This window comes from Simochromis diagramma, unplaced genomic scaffold (genome assembly GCF_900408965.1).
Source record: "Simochromis diagramma unplaced genomic scaffold, fSimDia1.1 OVJJ01000344.1, whole genome shotgun sequence".
Classification (NCBI taxonomy): Eukaryota; Metazoa; Chordata; class Actinopteri; order Cichliformes; family Cichlidae; genus Simochromis; species Simochromis diagramma.
This window is the reverse complement of record NW_024387375.1, coordinates 7,295,540-7,314,677: the sequence shown is the minus strand read 5'-3', so window position 1 is coordinate 7,314,677 and position 19,138 is coordinate 7,295,540. Positions and strand designations below refer to the sequence as shown.

The following is a 19,138-nucleotide window of genomic DNA, read 5'->3' as shown; positions in this document are numbered from 1 at the left end:
AGAGATGTCACGGAACATAACGCATCAGACTTTTATACCTTATATTTTAGCCACTGAATCAACTTTACATTTAATCTACTTTAATCTTATGATACTTAGTAGACTAAATTACTACCAAAACTAAATGATGTTTTAGTAAAAGGCTAAAACTAAATCACAATTTGCCGTCAAAATTAACACTTTATTTAATTTTGAGAGCAGTTTTTATCACAGGAAGCCTAATAAATATGTTAAGCAATGAATAATTTAAAAATAAGAAAGAAAACTATTTATCTAGTCAGGGGACTCCCGTGTGAAAGAGTCTGTGTACTTAAGTACTTGGACTTGTTTGCAGTATTTTATTTCAGTTTACAAAAATAATCTGCAAACTAAATGTGCTCTAATAATAATAATAATAATAATAATAATAATGATAGAGTTGCAGCTATTCGTTTAAGTAAAGGCCTAAAGGCCTGTCACAATTATTAGATTAGATCCTTCACGAGTTGTGCATTAGGGTCGTTGTGCACGCAAAGTAATTACAATGTGAACAAATCCTTGCCAACTGTGGTAAGAGAGCTCTGATTACTAAGAAAACACAACCACACCTGTGTACTTGACAATGTTGTCGAGCAGCAGAGGGTACTTGGTGAGCCGCAGCATCTCCACAGGAATGATGTCCTTGAGTTGCAGTCGGCGACACTGCCTGTTACTCTCTGCCTCCTGCAAAGAAGCAAAATATAAGTGGAGTACCCTTAAGCAGCCATAAAAACAGCCCAAATGCATAATTTTCAGTATAAATAGAGACTGAGCTAGAATAAGAGTAAGCTTGGGTTTTTATTTAGATCCACACAACCATTGTTTAAACCCTCTGATTGACAAATTGTGAGCCTTCCGAGCCTGAACGGTTATCTCCTGTGAACACCTTGTATACACTGTGTGCGCAGTGACAAGCGTACCAGAATGAATGAAGTGAACCTCGAGTCCTTCTTCTGTTTGGTCTTTATGAGCTCCAGAGCAAAAGGCTGGTTACTGCAGAACGTCCCCACCGCCTGCTTGATCTTCTCTTCCTCTCCACCGCTGAACTGTTACCACCCAACCCAAGACAGGACAGAGATGGATAGAAACTCAGTCAATATGGGTCAGAGGTAGTAGATTTAGTATTTAACCGCTATGACAAGTGGCTGACTCCTGGGGGGGGCAGGCTTATGTCCTTGCAGCAGAGACAGCTTAAGTTTCAGTCCAGACTAGATCAATGTTTAGACCCTTAGGGGACTGATTAGCCTACTTATCCTACTCCCTCCACGTCTCCCATTGAGAGACTCTATACAAGACTTCCAGCTCCTACGCCGCTACCTCACATCTCATATATCACTGACAATATTAAGATGCTGAGATGTCAGCCAGATCTAGGGTATTGAGTGACATCATTTACTAGGGACAGGGCTTCCATTTTTCTCACTCCCATTTCATCTTACTGGAGAGGGCAGATTTTCCTCTCTGTCGTCTTTGATTTTTTCCCCCCTCTTTTTTTCCCATTTTAGAAGGATTTAAGTGGCGAAAAAGGCCTATTACCATGGCTGTCATATATAAACTGCACATACCCATGTCCCTGTGCACACGTCATCCCAAAAGATTGTCGAATTATAAAGCTGAGAAAAGCAATCTCAAGCCAACGTCAACAGTTTTTTTTCTCGTTATGAAGCAATTTTGGGCAACACTTCCATTTCTTTGTACACAATGTTTTTTTCTCCCCACCACATCAGTCATCTTGAATTTTATTCAATAGAAGGAATTATATGAAAGAGAAAATAGAATTTTGGCATGAAAATTGTACTCACCCAGGAAAGCAAGTCGTCTCCTATCTGATCAATTACTGAAGAGTCATTTCTCTTCCGAACGGCAGCCATTTGATCTGATATGTTAACTGAAATTTAAATAGGAGGAACTATCAGCATGTGTGTGTACAAGATAAAAAAAAAAAAAAAGAGGAATGCAAAATGATAATGTGAGCGTCTGTATGTTGTTAAGAGTTTGGCCTTACTTTAAAATGGAATTAAATTTACACTACAGGACTTTTCAGGCATTTTATTGATTCTTAATGGCTCAGAGGCAGAGGAGATGTGTGTTTCTAGTATACCATGCAGCTGCAGAACCTCTTCCAGATTGGAGAAAATATTCTTGATGTCAGCAGGAGGCAGGATGGAGTCTTTGGTGAGCTTCTGGTAGAAAACGTTGTCCAAAACCTTCAGCATCCGTACATGTGCACGCTCTGTGTAAAACAGCTCTGCAGACACGCAAGATGTTAATTCGAGCTGGCAGGTATTTGCACATTTCAGCATAAAACACATCTGACAGCAGCTTGGGTTGGATCCCAGCAAATGCTGCATATTTGTTTTCCCGTCTACGCACTATATTCTGTATACTGTAGTATTTTAAAGCATATGGAGAGTATACTTTGAAAATACAATATAAGCTTCAGGGGAGTTTGACAGTGCCAGTCCTCACCGTGGATAACTTCCTGTCTCTTGATTTCATGAGGCCTGAGACCGGCTAGAACCTCTGGACGCACCAGATGCTGCCAGTTTGGGGGATCGCACTCAGAATCTGTTCCCTGGTCATCCTCGCTCTGGATATCAGCAGCACCGAGTCCCTCAAGCCTACAGTAATACAATAAAGTTAGCTTTTCACCTAGGTTTTTAGATCAATATAAGAAAGTCCAAATGATCTGGTATTCTTGCCTTCTTAAAGCTTTTGGTGTTCCCTCGTGAGTTCTACAAAAAGTGACAGAGAAATCAGTCATAAAAATAAGAACTTTTAAGGGAAACAGTGTTACTGCAGATGTGACTTTAAAGGCACCTGTCACTTTCTCTGTCATCCTCTGGCAGTTGGTCCAGGTTATATAGAGGGTCAAACTGCGAAGCAGAGTATGGCAACCCGTCCAGAGAGTCCGATGGAAGGATTTCACTCACCCTGCAGGGGCCAAATATTGGAGTCCCACCTGCCAGATAACAAGTTAATAGCCATCGCTCCTTTAAGTGTTTTCTCATTTAATTCATTTGTCTGCTTGCTCACCCATATCAGCGTCTCTGCTGGTGTCAGAGCTGTAGGTGGCGCTAATTGGAGATGATGAGTTGACAGACATGGAGTGTATAAGTTCAGGGCCCTCGCTTGATTGGCTGCCTTTGAGACGACTAGATTCTTTATAATCACTTGTAGACAGTGCAGGTTGAGACATCTGTTTCTGAGGCCGTGGTCGTCCCTCCTGGGTCGTACCCCCTGAATACACAGACAGGTGGTATCGAAATAATATAAAGCTTTGAAAGCTACGTTGTTATTTTTGGTCATTTCAAACTCGTATCTTACCTGACGATTCGATGCGGCTGGGCCGCCGCTGAGGTACACGAATATTAAATTTATTATTCTTGGGAACCTTTTTCACTTTCTCTTCCCTTTCCTTTTCTGTCTTGTTGCCTCGCTGTAGAGTTCATCAAAAACAAGAAAAGAGTCATGTAGGTGATGGGGGAAGAGGAAGAAGTCTCACTGTGCAAGACAAATTTAGATTACCTTAATCATGGGAAGAAAGCTGATCCGAAGCCGTTTGGACTCCAGGCTGCGAGGTTCCTTGACCCTCACACCAAGGTGCTTCATGTACGTGTATATAACATACTGCATTGTAGTGCTTAAAAAAACATGACAACCAATGAGTTTGGATGCTTTCTGAATTATAATTAACAAAACAAGACAATGCTAAAATTTGAAGAGAGCAAGTATCCATATTGTGATTTGTACCATATGTCACAACAGTCGTTCCTCATACAACGGCTACACAAACCATCTGGGCTGTGCTGCGACCATATGGCATTTCAAACAAGACCGTTTCAATCAGTCACACTTTTGAATTATTTAATATAAACATACTGCATAAATTACATGTTTTCTTTAAGAGACTTCTCCACCGCTTAATTTGTCAACTGTGGGGGATGTAGAGTGGCGCTCGGATGACACTGATATGTATTCTTGCTTGAAACATCAAAGACTGTACTTTAAAGGTGAATAATTACTACCACTGGCAAGTTATTAAATTAGGAGCAGATTGCTGTCTAATGATAATTTCAAGGACTGAAAAGATTTAATAAAAATAAGCCATGACATGACAGCTCCCTTAGATAATTGAGAGGCATATTACAGAATGTAAATATAGCACAGACACAGATGGCTGAAGGGGCCATGGGAGTTGTTAACTCTTAGAAATCTCTTGATTTAAGAAACTTGCTTCAGCCAAAGTTTTCTTACCATTTCTCTTCCTCTGTGAGTTGAGTAGTTACCCTGTTAACAGTACGATAAATAAAAATTGATAAAACTGAATATTATGTGCTTCCAACTAGCATGTATATGTATCAGTTACTCACAGGATATCGTCTATTTTCGCAATGATGTTTTCAGCATATGAGCGTTCCCGCTCGAGAGTGCCGCGGTCTCTGACTCTCTCTTGGTCCAGTCTGCCCAGCTCTGCTTCAGCCACTGTTAGGCCCATACTCCGCTTCTGCCTGCAAGTACCAAACACATAAGGAGGTATACTGTTATTACTGTGACCAGGTTGATAATGTTTTAGAGAAACAATGAAGAAGAGGATGAGAAAAGCTTGTTTCTTTTATATATGCCTAATGTGGGAGCTAACAAAATCCTTAACATCTGAAACCCAGCTAAATCGGCAGCATCACAAAGAATACAAATTCTGAATTTACCTGAAATCTTCAAGATTCTTCTGAATATCAGGGAGCAGAGAGTCCTGCAGTGTTTGAACATGTTGTCTGTTTATTTCCTCTGGGATCAGTTCTGTCCGCCGCCGATCTGCAAACACACACGCGCACGCACGCACGGACACACACACATACACGGAATAAATATCAAAGGGTTGCAGCATGTCCACAATAAATAAGTGGTATTAAAGCTAAGCAATACTTTCCAAACCATCAGAGCATTTGATTTCTTAAGGCCTTGGCAAGGACTGTGCTTGGCTGGCTGAGGAATCGACTTACAGGGACTGTATAATGAGGGTGCTTAAATTGCTAAAGTTACCCAGCAGAAGCACAAAAAGTCAGCACAAAACAAATATCACCAGCTCTAAATGATGCTGGTTAGGTAACTGAATGAGACAGAAGCTGTGTACGAAATACTTACCAAGATCAGCGGAGACAGATTCAGGAACACCAACTTTTAAATTCTGCAACAAAAATGAAACAGTTCGATTCTTTAAAAGCAAACAGGGATATAAAGGAGTGAAGGTACTGAAGTCAAGCAAAACACTGCCAAATGCTGTCTGCATGAGTTCAGATCATAAATAAAGACACATAACAGTAAATGATCTGGCATTTATAGTGCTTTTCTAGTCTTATTGTGCCCTTGATACTCCTCTATCTTCTCCAATGAAAGGCATAACAGCCAATTACCAGCAAATACACCACCCTGTTCTGACCTGTATATGAGATTACTTTAAAATGTGTTTTTAGGCTTTGTTTGGTCGAATTAGTATGATTTTGGAAACACCCGGAAATGTAATTAAATTCAATTTGCTACAATAATTTGCTGCAATCTAAATGCAATAATATATTGTGTGCTCGCCGTGTAAAGACAGATGAAGACTCACTGCTCCCCGGTCAATGAAGAAATTGTGAAGGTCCATGAACACCCGTCTGGTCTCTTTGGAGTTGGTCTGCTTGTAGAGGTCAGCATAGAGGTAGCACAGCTGAGGGAACAAAACATTAAAAATCTAAATAAAAGTAGGAACTGCAGAGTCTCCTAGAGGTCTACTAAACAGCAAGATTTTGTTTTAAGACAAGTTAAGCTTTCTTCCCATAGTTAAGCCGGGGTTTCCTGTGGTGGTTCACTTCTTACTGAGATAACTTATGCCACAATAACTTGTGCTGTGAACCCTACCTGTTAGGTAAGTATGAAATCAACACCTACTGACTAATCAATTCACTGGAAAATAGTTTCGCCCTTTCCAGGTCTAAAAATTTTTAATGTATTGCATTTCCAAAATCAGCACCAATAACAAATACTGACTTTTAGATGCAACTTTCCTTGCTTGCAAACAATTTTACATCAATTTTGTTGTTCAATAAACATTAATATATAATACATAAGACATCACAGAAGGTCAAAGCCCATATTTGAATTCAGTTTTTGTATTATTTACTTGCTCTCAGACTATTAAAATAAACATTTTCACTGACTTCATATAGCAGCTCTTTTCCCAGACTTACTGTCCAAAACATTCAAAGTCCTCAAACATACAGCACTTTTAACACTTTTAGAATAGAATTAGAATAGAATTCAACTTTATTGTCATTGCACATGCACAGGGCAACGAAATGCAGTTTGCATCCATGCAGAAGTGCTTTAGTGATATAGATATATTACAATATATATTAGCAATAATATAGATATGTAAGTATATTACAGAAATGGGTCTATTATGTTATAATGTACACGGTATGAAGTATGTTGTGAATATTCTATAACTATAAGTATGTAAAACTACTATTCAGAGCTTTTAATCTTATATCGCTGGTTTATCTGCAGCAGGTATGTTAGTTTCATTGTGTTTCTTCATATGTTTCTAATATTATACTTTATTCTTGCATTGTAAAATGAGATTCTCAGCTGTCAGTGCACTAAATCAGTGTTGTTGGTCAGATGTTCATGGGACTGGCGCATACCTGGAACAGCAAACACTGGGTTAACTTAGCAAATTGATAACGAGCTTTGTGTGACTGGGTGAACTTTCTTCACAGCAAAGGGCCTAGGTTACGTAAAAACTGTAAATAATGCATAAAAGCCATCAACAAATATGAAGGAAGTCTTACCACAGGAGCAGGGTCGAACTGAGAGATGACATGATACAGAAAGGCTGCGAGGTGGGCAGGGCGAGACTTGAGCAGCTCAATACTATTAAAGCTGTTACACTGGCCGTTTGTCTGAAAAACAGTCAGTACAACAGTTTACCTCTAATCTTAACCTATAAGTCACTTGAAATTGTATTTGGGCTTTCCGTAAAATTGTAGGGTTTTGCAAATAAATAAAAGAGATAATGTCCCCAAAAAATACCTGCTCTTGGTCTGAATCAAAATAGTCATCCTCAGCTCCAATGATCTGCGAAACCAGGCGAGACGAGGAGGGACTGCTGACTGTGGTAGGGGAAAGGGCGTCCTGTAGACGAGATGTCAGGTATGGTCAATATGTGTCTCCCATTTGGACATTCATAACCTCTTGATCTTATTGTGTGGTTGTAACAGTTAGAGGAAAGACAGAGTAAATAAATAATATGTGTGAAGATAATTTCCACAAAGCTACCAGATCAGTGGTGTCCTCTGTCTCTGGGGAGTGGAAGGAGTTGTAGCTGTTCCTGGGTGTGGTCTTTGGGCTGGGACAGGAGAACTCTCTTGGACACTGGCTGTCTGGAGATGACGGCCCAAATATGCGAGATATCTGAAAGTGGGAAGGAAGGAACACGAACACACACACACACACACACACACACACACACACACACACACACACACACACACACACACACACACACACACACAAAGCAACAACTTTGTAATGAATCTAAATTTCATTTTAAAAAAAAAGAGAAAAAAAAGAGACCTAAAACACTATACTACAGATTGGTTGCTATGCCTGAGAGTCATCTGAATGTAGAATCGGTATGCATAAATATAATCCTTGCTCTGGTGATGTTTAGATCTAAATAAGCCCCAAAGCCAAGCAGGACTGATTCCATTTACTTTTACATTATTATTCTAGAGCATAGCAGGTCTTGGAATTTGATGTAAATATGGTATTGAGAGAGATTTTTAGATTGTGATGTTTAAAAATGTGATTACTTACAGGGGTCCTGGTCCAGAACAGGTCTGCATTGTTTTCTCCCTTGGGGACAAATGCATCTTCATCTGCATCATCACTTGGAACAATCTCCTGAGGATTTAATAATACTTTTTTAAAAATAATTATAAAGATTTATATATTTTTAATGATAAACAAGTAATATTTACAATGTTCTTTATGACACATGTTCAAACAGCTTTTCAAAATAAACTACATATACCGGTAATAGTCAATAAATCATTTTAAGAGTCTTTCAAGAGTGGAATTGCATAAAATATAAATACTGAAAAATTTAAATGTACACTAGGAAACTAGCTGACGCACATAGCACAAGGCTCAGCGTGTGATGACTATAAAATAAGCCGTCACTCAGACACAAAAGAGTGGCTTCCCACAGAGAAAGTCTAATCCTCTGATGGGCTTTGGATTAATGTTTGTCTGGCACAATCTCTAAATGTTCTACAAAAAAGAAAAAGAATCCCACAACACCTCCCTGGATGCTGCCGTTAGATACCTGTCCCTAGATATCCCATGTCTTTGGGCATGTTATGGTAACTACCTGTGTTGTCCCAATGGCCTTGGGGAGCTGACCCTGCAGCTGAGGAATGTGTTTTTCAGCTTCCTGGATGTCTTTCAGTAGTTTAGGGGAGGGGTTTCTGCTGTACTCCTCCTTCATGGCCTGAATGGCAAGAAGGGGGAAATCGACACAAGAATAGAAATAGCAGGTCACTGTAGTTTGCTTGAAAGTGGAAAAATGTCAAATATGTTGACATTTGTTTCCCATGCAAAAGGTAAAGAAAACTACTTCCTGCATTAAAATATATACACTGCAGTATTTAAATGAACAATACACATACTACTTGACTCCTCTGTATGAATGTTCTGGTACAAGTGATCTTTTGATTTTCCAAAGAGAAAACACCACTCGTATTAATAGTGCAATTTAACACAGCTGTGCATCAAAGAGGGCAAATCTTCTTTCTAATGCCCTTGCACTTGTTTGCTTTGCTCACCTCCAAGATGTCAGCTTTCTCATCCTGTGGGGATAAAAACCAGAGAAGCTGAAAAAGATGCAAAACAGCAAATGTGCAATCTATATCTCTCTATATAATAGATAATAGAAATAATATCATTTAAAATTATTAATATTAATAATAATAATAATAATATTTAATAATAGTAAAATATACACATGTTTCACATATGTTATATAATTCTCTATTATATATAACAGAGATAGTGTCAGAGTTATATAGAAGTCATTTAGCCCCAGACCACAAATGTGACAGCATCTATAAAGGGGGGGGGGGGCGCATAGACAGACCAAGGGGAATAAGATAAAGAAGCATGACAAAGTTGCGGAAAGTGGACAGGCAACAGAAGTAACTAATGTCTTTAGTACCCATGGTTGTTGAATAGGTAAGATGCTGTCCTGAGGACTGCAGGGGCGCTGTGGTGCTGGAGAGTTTGGAGAGGATAAGCTCATGTCTGGCTCTGCTTCGGGCAAAGGTATCTGGGCAAGCCCGGGGGGCCGGCCCAACACTGTGAGGGCCACATAGGAGCCCGCTAGAACACACACATAAAAACGAGAATTAGTCCCTTTTTGTAGGATTTATTTTTAAAATGTAACTTTTGTGAAAATGCAGAAAGAACAACTTACATTTAATAAGTTTCACCACTTCTGTGTGGTTAGAATGTGCAACATGGGTCCCATTAACCTGGAAGACAATAGTGGCCATATTCTAAGTACACAGCCTGACATTGCATTTTATTCCCAATAGTTTACTGAGTAGAAATACTGAGTGGCCAGAAGGTGGCAGCCTCGGTATTGGCCTTGGAGTAGAAAACGGTGACTTTCGCAGTGAAAAGACATGGTGGCAGAGGAACAGAATACCTTGATGATCCTGTCTCCTGTCTGAACACCTGCTCGCATCGCAGCCCCATCTGGTAAACACAAAGGGAAATAAGCAATTAACAACCAAAAGAGAGAGAAAAAGCAATGGAAGTGGAATAACAGAAAATAAGGAAGGAAACAAAAAATGCTTCTTCATGATGCAGCAATGACATTTCTTCACAATGAATATGCCAAAAGTCTTTTGACAGACCATAAATACGTGACTATTTCAAGTGCTATTTTGAAAGACCATAACAGTGGTTATATTACAAGAAGGACCTGTTTCACAGCTCCACCCCAAACAAAGGGATTTAGGCATGAGACAGGTTATTATGAGAGGCAAGTCTGACTAAAGTCAGCAGAGTGCAGTTCAAGTACTCTGCAAGCCGAAAATAGACTTTAGGTCTTCAGGTTTGTAGTAGTGAGGAAATTCAACTTGGGGTCAGGGAACAAAGAATATAACTCAGTCTGCTCAACTGTGGAGTAGGCGGGGGAAAAGGGACTTATAACTATCTGTTTCAGTTTCACCACGTTGGGATGACATTTAAAGACACTATAGCTGCATTTTGTTTGCTTTTCAGTTTAAAATGCTGATACATTATTCACATGGAACTTAAAAAAAGAAAATGGGAAGCCATTCAGTGATAGTTAAGACACTCCCAAGCATTAATGAAAGTGCAAAAAAGAAAAAAGGTCTCGATTGGTTCCCTCCTCTGCAATCTCCATCCACTGCTGTACAGACCTGCTAGTGTTTACTGTGACCTGATAAAAGCCCACATAATCCTCTACAGACAGCGTGAGACACTACTCGAGGTCACAGAAGCATCTTGGCAAACTCATAACAAGACAACAGGATAAAGCAGAAGCTGCAACTACAAGTGAAACTTGTAGAAAGAGGAAATAGTTTACAGTCAACAACGTCACTAGTCTAAATAAACGCCAGAGTTGTTGAATTCTGGGGACCAATTACCACTCATATTGGCGAACTAACATGGCAAACTGACGTGATAGTTTGATGTCACTGCATGATGACACAAGCGCAAAATAAGGGGAGCTCACGGAAGGCTCAAACCGAAGGTGGTCAATGTGGTAACATTTTTCTCTTTTAAATTTGAGAGTCAATCTTACCTTCTTTGACAAGCTGCACAAACACTGGATTGTCACCACTGACAGTGAGCCCAAAGCCATTTTCATCTTTCTGGATTATTACACATCGCTGGACCAGACCTGCAAGTGACACAGACCGGAAAGAGAAAGATTTTCACAAGATCAGGAAGTTGAGTAAATTTTTAGTTCACCCAGTTAGTTCACTCTTAGCATGTAGGGTGACAGAATTCCACAATAATCACACTGGGAAGGTGATAAAAATCAGTTAAAATCAAACTTTACACTTTTTCCTCTGCCAAAGCATAAAGCTGAAGCTGTCTGTGTGTGAGGTAGGTCACTAGAAAGCTCTCCTTTCTTGTTTTTAAACATCAAAATACAACAGTGGGCTCCACGGATAATGGCTCCATGGTGCCTTCTTAAATTTTTAATAGAGATTTGGTTTAGATATGTTGAATTATGTCAAAATTATACAAGCTAGAAATATGAACATGCTGCCACAAACCCCAGAAAAAATAAATGAAAACATATACAAGGTTCGAGCTGTATGTAGACGGAGCTGGGGCATTGCTTCAGGAATGGAACTAATAAACTCTGCAGGCCATTCTTTCCCCTGAGTGTCCCATTAGAATGCAGCTCCATCTGAATCTGCACAGGTGCAGTTTCCACATCAACTGTAAACAGTGTTGGGGAGTAACGGAATACACGTACCGCTGTTACGCATTTAAAATACAAAAGATGAGTAACTGTATTCAGTTACCATTTAAAAAGGTGGTATTTAGAATACAGTTACCTTGTTGAAATAAATGGATTACACGGCGGTATTTTCCTGATTCATATTGTCGCAGGTCAGGACTGTTTGGGTTTTGTTTGACAGCTATGTTCTGTTGTTCCAGGCGGCAGCGTTACGGTTGCCATGGTTACAGGATGACACACGCTCTCTGCGACTGTGTGTTTCCTGGGTGAGAGAGAGTGCCTTTTTGTTGCTGTGCTAAGCTAATAGGCAGAATGCTATAGCCATAGCCTAAAGAATGTAGCATCATGGGCAGTGTAGTCCGTGCTGCAGGAAGAATGGACTGCCATACCCGTTATGTGTCTGTAAGTGCGAGGAGGGAGAAAAAGGATAGTGGAAAAGTACGAGCTGTCATTGAGCAGAAACGGGAGCTGGAAGCATGTTAATATAATAATAACCACTGCAGCCAAGAAGAGAGCCTGACGAGCCCAGTTGTAAGTAAGCTATTAAGACTCGACTGTACACTGTGTTCGTGTTTTCCTCCGAAACAATAAGCTCCGTTGGAGCAGTCTTTCAACGCCCCTCTCTGTCTCTCGCTAGCAAAGTTGACCCAGACAACAAAGTAAAGCTAGTTTTCGGCTATGAGCCCGACATGAACCCGACGTATTAACCAGAGGTCCCTTTACTACGGTTCGGAGCCGCGGACCTTCAGTAATAGTAATAAAATCACACAGCAATAGTACATTCACGTAGTTGTAAACAGCATGATAATATATTAAGTAATCCAAAGTATTCCTTTACGTTAAGTCACCAAAGGACTTTAAAGCACTCAGTGCGCTCAGTTTATCAGCAAAGTGTGCGTTTGGGAACACTGTTGCGCTGACTTGGTTCGACATTACTTGGCAACAGGGAAAGTGAGGCAAGTTGCACTGCTGCATTTGTGACAGCTTCACTTGAAATGGCTTCACCGCATCATACATGCCATGTCCATGAACTGACAGATTTCCTTGCTAAGCTCAAAAACTCTATTGAGAATTTTTCCCCAACTCAGCCAACAGACCTCTGTATGATAAGGAATGTTGGCAAACTCTGAATTCATTTCCCACATAAAAGACTGAAATTGACAGTGATTTAAACCTTTAGTTCTGATAAAATTTACGGTTTGCGTCACGGTGATCATTACATGCTCCGTTTTTAGGACTTTACCACACAGCGTTTCCTGGTGTATGATGCAGTATGCTGTTAACTCACCGTACAGTTCTCCTGCATCTTTACTCGCATCCTGCCGACTAGTCCACTTTTTTTCACCACACAACACCGACGCTCAATCTGTTGTAAGTCCAACAAGTTTGTCCCAGGGCAGTTTCATGTCGGTTACACTTTGACATGCGTTTCTGCTCAGGCTCACATTTGCCAAAATCTACGTTTTGTCTGGACACAAGACGTCGCACACCTTCATCATGCAGCTCTTCAGAAACTCTCCCTCGGTAAATGGCTGGGCTGATTTGGCTTTCTCCTCTGCTACAATAAAACTTGCCTTCACAACAGCTTCACTTTGTGAGTTTGCTCTGGTGAAAAAAGTCTGTTGAAATGTCAGATTCTTCTTTAGCTCTTCTACTTTCTGTAGTTTCTGCTCTACATTTAAGTTTTTCAGCTTATCCTGATGTTTTGTCTCGTAGTGCCGTCTTAAATTCCTTAATTACAGCCACATTAGCTCCACTAATAAGATACACAGGTTTACCGGTGTTCTGACAAAACGTCCTACCGTAAGTAGTTTATGCACATTTCTGCTGCGCTACATTATGGGATCTGTAGTTTGTGTGTTATTAGCGCCTCATATCGCCGGGCCATGCATAACAATAATAATAAATCTATATAAAATGATCTCGCGGGCCAGATAAAATTGTCCGCCGGGCCAGATGTGGCCCACGGGCCTTGAGTTTGACACATGTGCTATAGGTGGACTGTTTAACAAACAACAAAAGGATCACCTCTGGGGACCAGGGTAGCTTGGCTTAGAGTCCAACAGAGAGCCTCAAGCAGTCATACGGAGATACACATCACTGTTTTGCAAGGAGGTGCCATACACACATTCAATTCAGAGTAGTATCTGAGATTATACTGATACTTTAATATGAAGTTACCTTCATATAAGACAGTTTTGCAGACGATTAAAAGGCCATCCCCCCACCCCCCAATCTCAAAGCTACTATTATTACATCTGCCTTTAAAAATGTATTATCCATACTTGGATGAAGGGATTTTGTGCCCCATTACTTTCACTGAAACAGTCCCAAGACAGGACATCTTTGAAGCCAGTGTGGACATGAAATATGACCAATAAGGCTTTTACTGTGTAAATGCATAACACATCATACACTTGGAAAAATATTATCCTGAAACACGAATTTATGGTTGCCCAGAACACAAACTATGCACAGTTAATACAGTTTGCTGAAGACACTACTGTGAGTTGACTTGTATCTGGAAGTGACAAGTTAGTGTACAGAGATTGAGTGTAGAAGCTGTCTGGGTGTTACTCTGCTAATAATCTGGCACTCAGCATCAAGAAACCAGGGGGATGATGACTGACTACAGGAGGCGCAGCGTGGACCCATCCCTGCTGCTCGCTAGATCAATACAGACTGCATCAAAAGGGTTTCCTTCTTTAATTTCATAGGAACATCACGGAGGATCTCTCTTGGTCTCCCAACATAACAGTGACAGTTAAAAAAAAGACCACCAGAGACAACATTTCCTGAGTGCGCTGCAGAGGAATCACACAGAGGAAAAGCTGTTGGTAGCCTTTTACTGCTTTGCCATCGACAATGTACTGATGTACTGCATCACAGTGTGGTACACTAGCTGCTCGGCAGCAGACAGGAAAGCTGTGCAGAGGGTTATCAACACCATCCAGCGAGCCATCGGCTGCCCAATGTCTTCCCTAGAGGACATCTCCAGCACTCGCCGTCTCAGCAGGGCAAAGAAAATAATGAAAGAGCCTCCCCACTCTGGACAGCACTTGTTCAACCTTCTGCCCTCAGGCAGGCAGTACAGGTGGACAAACATCCAGACAAACAGAGTTAAAACAGTGTCTTCCCTTATGCCTTCAAAACCCACAACTGCTGTAAATAAAGGAGCACAATACATGGCATCCCCTTAAGTCCAGTCATCATAAATATACAGACGTCTATGTCTGTCCTTTACACTTTAATTATTTTCAATGCCAGATTTATTTTACATGCTTCAATTCTTTTAAAATGTTTTATCTAATGTCTTGCACTTTCTAATAGACAACGACAACAAAGGGTCCTTCTCATTATTATTACTATCATAATCATCATCAAGACTGGCTAGACAACAAACAAATAAAAATACCTATTTATAATACAGAACCCTATGCAAAAAAGTTGGAACCATCATTAATAATTTCATTTAAATTAAACAGTACAAAGACAAAACACGACATTTATAAAAGGCACAACCATGATTGTTTTTTTTTGTTTTGTTTTTAAAATAAATAAATGATTTAAATACAGTGTTAGTTAAAGTTTCCAAAGGCCTAGTACAGCAATAACAGAAGCTAGGTAAACTGGGTTTAAAAAGATACATTTAAGTTACTTAGAAACACTTTAGTAACATGACCTGCTAAGAAAAGAATCTGGATGTTAAACTGGTCTTTTCTACAGCCCCGACCAATTAGACAATTGAAAACATTTTAAATGGGAACTACAACAAAGGAAGCCCTGAACTATGAAATACCTGAATTTCTGAATCACACATGCTCGGAAAATGTTTCGCTTTAAAAAAAAAAAAAAAAAGCAATCAGTCGTCTCAGTTTACAAATGCTTAGAGATGTGTGTTTAAAAAAAAAAAGTCCTCTGTACTATAAGCTTCAAATTTACTCATATCTTTATTTACAAAACAACAGTTTCAACATATAATATTTTGTCTTTGCACTATTTTTCATTAAGTATGAGCTTCCACACCTCGGGGTCACTGAATTATCCTTTAGTTAGGACTATGCTTAATACATGTCTGCAAAACAATCAGACATCCACCCGTTTCCCAGCATTGTTGAAAATGAGTTTCAAATCACTGCATTCTGTTTTTATTTACATTTTACACAGGGTCGCACCTTTCCTTGGAAACAGGTTACGTGTGAGGTCATTTCTGAAACTGCTCTGACGACTCTGCTTAAGTAGATGTTATCTCACAGGTTAGAAAGAGGAACGTTACTTTTCAGGTTCTTTGTGGAGCGACTTAAAAGATAACCTTCCCCTTGCATTTCTTTTATCTGGCCAGCACTTCGTCACAAGACATAAAAGAAAACATTACGCAAAGTACACAAATGCTTAAATACATAATTGTAGTCTCATATTATTTAAACAAACAAACAAACAAAAAAAAACAACAAAACGAGAAGACTCTATAACTACAACAAACTCTCTTAAATTGTCATTTCAACATTTTAAAGACTGAGAAAGGTATCCAGTGGTTTCTTGTCATCAAAAGAGAGGTAAGTCGATCGATAGGTACGTTGGGGGTTGGAGAATAGAAGGAACAGCAGCTAATATGTGGAGAGAGGTTAGAGGAGCCAAAAGCTCTGGGTTGGGGGGAAGGGTGTAGGAGAGAGAGGGTTAGGTATAGATGAAGGAGCGAGGAGGAAGGGAGGAGGAGAGGGCATGGGTGTCAAGGAAGCAGATGAAGCCATATGAATTCAAGAGCTGGTGTGAATTTGCCTCTAGATGCTTAGCGCGCTCTCTCTCTCTCTCTCTGCTTTAAAGCATTTAAAATTCTTTGGTATTTATAAACCATGAGGAGTGGGACTGCTGACGTGATCTGAGCTAATGTATAATTCAGAGATTCAACTTTAATGTAATCAGCACCCACCAATGATACGAAACTTACACTAGAGAATAAGGTGACCTTCTGTATTGTATCATCACCACAGTAACACATAAGGAACCCAAGTAACAGCCGAGAGCATTAAAAAGGCAGAACAATTTCATTTTCATTTCATTAAAAGCTGGAGTTTTAAGACTTTCAGTTCTCACTGATTTTTTTGTTGTCTAAAAAAAAAAATAATAATAAAAAAAAAATGCTAAAGTTGCACCAGACCAGAAAAAGATAAGAGACAAAGATCTGTTTGTTTCAAAGTGAACAAACACGCCAAAGCTTTGTTGCATATGATAATAAGGGTTTACCTTTGTCAACTGTACCCTTTGGAGAGTTTAGACTATCTCGGCTCAAACTGGCATTTCTGACAGCTGCTTTAAGAATTTGTTTTGTCAATTCATTGCATGTGAGGCAAGCCACATGCAGTCAGTTGGCTGCAGTGACCACGTGTCTCTGCCTGTAAATGTACTCGTGTCAGTGTAGATGAAGTAACAAGCATGAAAGCAAAGTCGAATGGGTTTAAAAAGACCAGAGGGACACCCAAGTGGCTTTGTTTACATAGATTCTAATTAACATATCACTAAATCCAATGTTTGGTCCTTGTAATCACGTAGGCAGATCCTATACTTAAATTAGCTCATTCATTTGAAAAGTACAATAAAACTACATACCAAATGTTCACAAAAAGATTGACTACTAGAAGCCATTGTACTGATCATAAAATAAAACGAAATAAATAATCACTGTAAAAAAATATATGTGTTGGCTGCCTATCTCTTGATAAATGCTATACTGATTTCCATTTTTAAAAGAGCAGATAAACAAGGAGTTGAATGTATCCCAGTTGAGCTGATGTCTTGGCAGTGATTATGAGGACAGTTTATTTTAATATCAGCCAGCATGGTCACATAAGTAAAACATCTATAGGCAATCTCACACCAGGAAGCGTGTACAAATGCAGCTGCCACACCAGCCATTCAAGCAGGAGCTTCTTACCACAGGACTCAGGCTTCCCCTCTGGTAGCACACTGCTGCTGCCACTCTTCTGCACCACCAGAGCTTCTGCTCACAGCCCCCACCACACAGAACGCAGAGCAGACAGCACACATTCACATACACATAAAGAAACAACACAAGGAAAGGAAACAAAACAGGAAAGAGAAAATCATGAGGGAGAAATAAACATGGGAGATGAAAAATTAAACGCACAAATCGGCAGTTTAACAAAAAAAAAAAAAAAAAAAAAAAAAAAAAAAATTAAAAATGATTTGGATAGGCACTGAAAAAAGTGAAATTAGCTGAAGATTAACTAGCTTGTTTTTTTTTAGTACCTTTTTATTTTTAACTACCCACATATCTATAGATACTTACGGCAAATGTAATTATAGGGGCCACACGCTTTCAAAACTGAAAACTGCATTAAAATGATAAGCTCAAGTCTGATTTTATATTAAACATATAAACAGTCCTGAAAATAAAGAAGGTTACAAAAGGCCAAGATTGCATCTGGCTTCTTTAATAAAAATTCTGCGCTAATAACACAATGGCCATAAAAGTGTAGCTGTGCACTTAAACCTAGCATTCATTTACATCTGGTATATTCAATTTTGCCTCCAGTTTTATCGTGATGAATAAGCAGCTAGTGAAATTGCATGCAATTTTGGGTGTGTCTCCCCACCGCAGAGGGTGGTTTTATAAGTTGTGGCAAAGGGGATGATGCTAAAAATAATTCCAAAATCAAGTTTCCATCAACAGAAGAGAAACTTTTCTTAGGCCACCAATTAAAATAAGGAGGCTGACTTTTTCTTTTATACAAATAATCAGTTTTTGTGGGAAACAATGATCTAAAAAGTCAGTTTTAATAAACATCTACAGTGTCTGCCTACTTCTGTATATCCTTAATAAACCCAAACCACTTTGAAATTAGAGAAAAAAGGCACATATGGAGAAAATCTAGGAAAAGATTATTAGAGTTCATGCATCTTGCAAGCAAATAACAAAAGTACAAGCTGCGATACAGAACATGCAGACATGCAAAATTTCAGGACATAAATGTAACACTAGCAGAAAATAAAGTTGTACAAAAAGTACATTTAAGAATGAGGTGCGTCTTGCTGGATTTGGTACATTTTGTTTAATCGCTACATAGCTAAACATCAAAGAAATGTATGCAAGAAGATTTTAGTCTGATGCCAGACAAAGACAAGCAGCAAGCGCATGTCTTAACTGAGAGAACTCATCTTGTCTGTGTTTTGTTGCATCATTCACAGATAAGCCACTATGTGGTGCAGAGGATTTTCTTTTTTTGTTGTGAATACAGGAGCTTCAGTCATATCTCGAATCACACTCAACTGACTGCTGACAAATACCACCGGGACTGTCACCATATCAGACGAGTCTGTCTCTGAAACATAACAATTTCACCCTGCAATAAACTGGAAACTAGAGTGCATAATAAGCTCAGTGGCTTTTTGTGCCCTTCAAGTATGCATGCACACATGAGACCACCCAACCACTCAAGCATACAAAACCCACTTATTTATGTAAAACTGTGAGACACGTGAACATAATACACACACAGAGCTACTGATTTTTCAGTCCATTAATCAAACAGTTCTCTGCTTATCGGCTTA

General features: G+C 39.4%; 1 protein-coding gene across 4 annotated transcripts in view; it reads right to left on the bottom strand.

The window, feature by feature from the left end:
* Positions 1-19,138, bottom strand: part of arhgef12a (Rho guanine nucleotide exchange factor (GEF) 12a) — a 42,067-nt gene that overhangs the window by 6,129 nt on the left and 16,800 nt on the right. For 2 of the 4 annotated variants that reach the window (XM_040009725.1, XM_040009727.1), the window contains 26 exons: positions 17,502-17,567; positions 10,898-10,996; positions 9,770-9,819; positions 9,536-9,593; positions 9,278-9,441; positions 8,889-8,936; positions 8,435-8,554; positions 7,879-7,965; positions 7,339-7,473; positions 7,093-7,194; positions 6,852-6,962; positions 5,630-5,728; positions 5,164-5,206; positions 4,728-4,833; positions 4,392-4,529; positions 4,276-4,308; positions 3,547-3,661; positions 3,346-3,457; positions 3,055-3,258; positions 2,839-2,980; positions 2,721-2,753; positions 2,488-2,639; positions 2,120-2,266; positions 1,821-1,906; positions 939-1,064; positions 588-702 (listed from right to left, as the gene is read on the bottom strand). In XM_040009725.1, the coding sequence (XP_039865659.1) occupies positions 588-702; positions 939-1,064; positions 1,821-1,906; positions 2,120-2,266; positions 2,488-2,639; positions 2,721-2,753; positions 2,839-2,980; positions 3,055-3,258; positions 3,346-3,457; positions 3,547-3,661; positions 4,276-4,308; positions 4,392-4,529; positions 4,728-4,833; positions 5,164-5,206; positions 5,630-5,728; positions 6,852-6,962; positions 7,093-7,194; positions 7,339-7,473; positions 7,879-7,965; positions 8,435-8,554; positions 8,889-8,936; positions 9,278-9,441; positions 9,536-9,593; positions 9,770-9,819; positions 10,898-10,996; positions 17,502-17,567 (2,691 nt within the window). The remainder of the gene's footprint in view (positions 1-587; positions 703-938; positions 1,065-1,820; positions 1,907-2,119; positions 2,267-2,487; positions 2,640-2,720; positions 2,754-2,838; positions 2,981-3,054; positions 3,259-3,345; positions 3,458-3,546; positions 3,662-4,275; positions 4,309-4,391; positions 4,530-4,727; positions 4,834-5,163; positions 5,207-5,629; positions 5,729-6,851; positions 6,963-7,092; positions 7,195-7,338; positions 7,474-7,878; positions 7,966-8,434; positions 8,555-8,888; positions 8,937-9,277; positions 9,442-9,535; positions 9,594-9,769; positions 9,820-10,897; positions 10,997-17,501; positions 17,568-19,138) is intronic. The other 2 variants (XM_040009728.1, XM_040009729.1) reach the window with 2 other exon arrangements.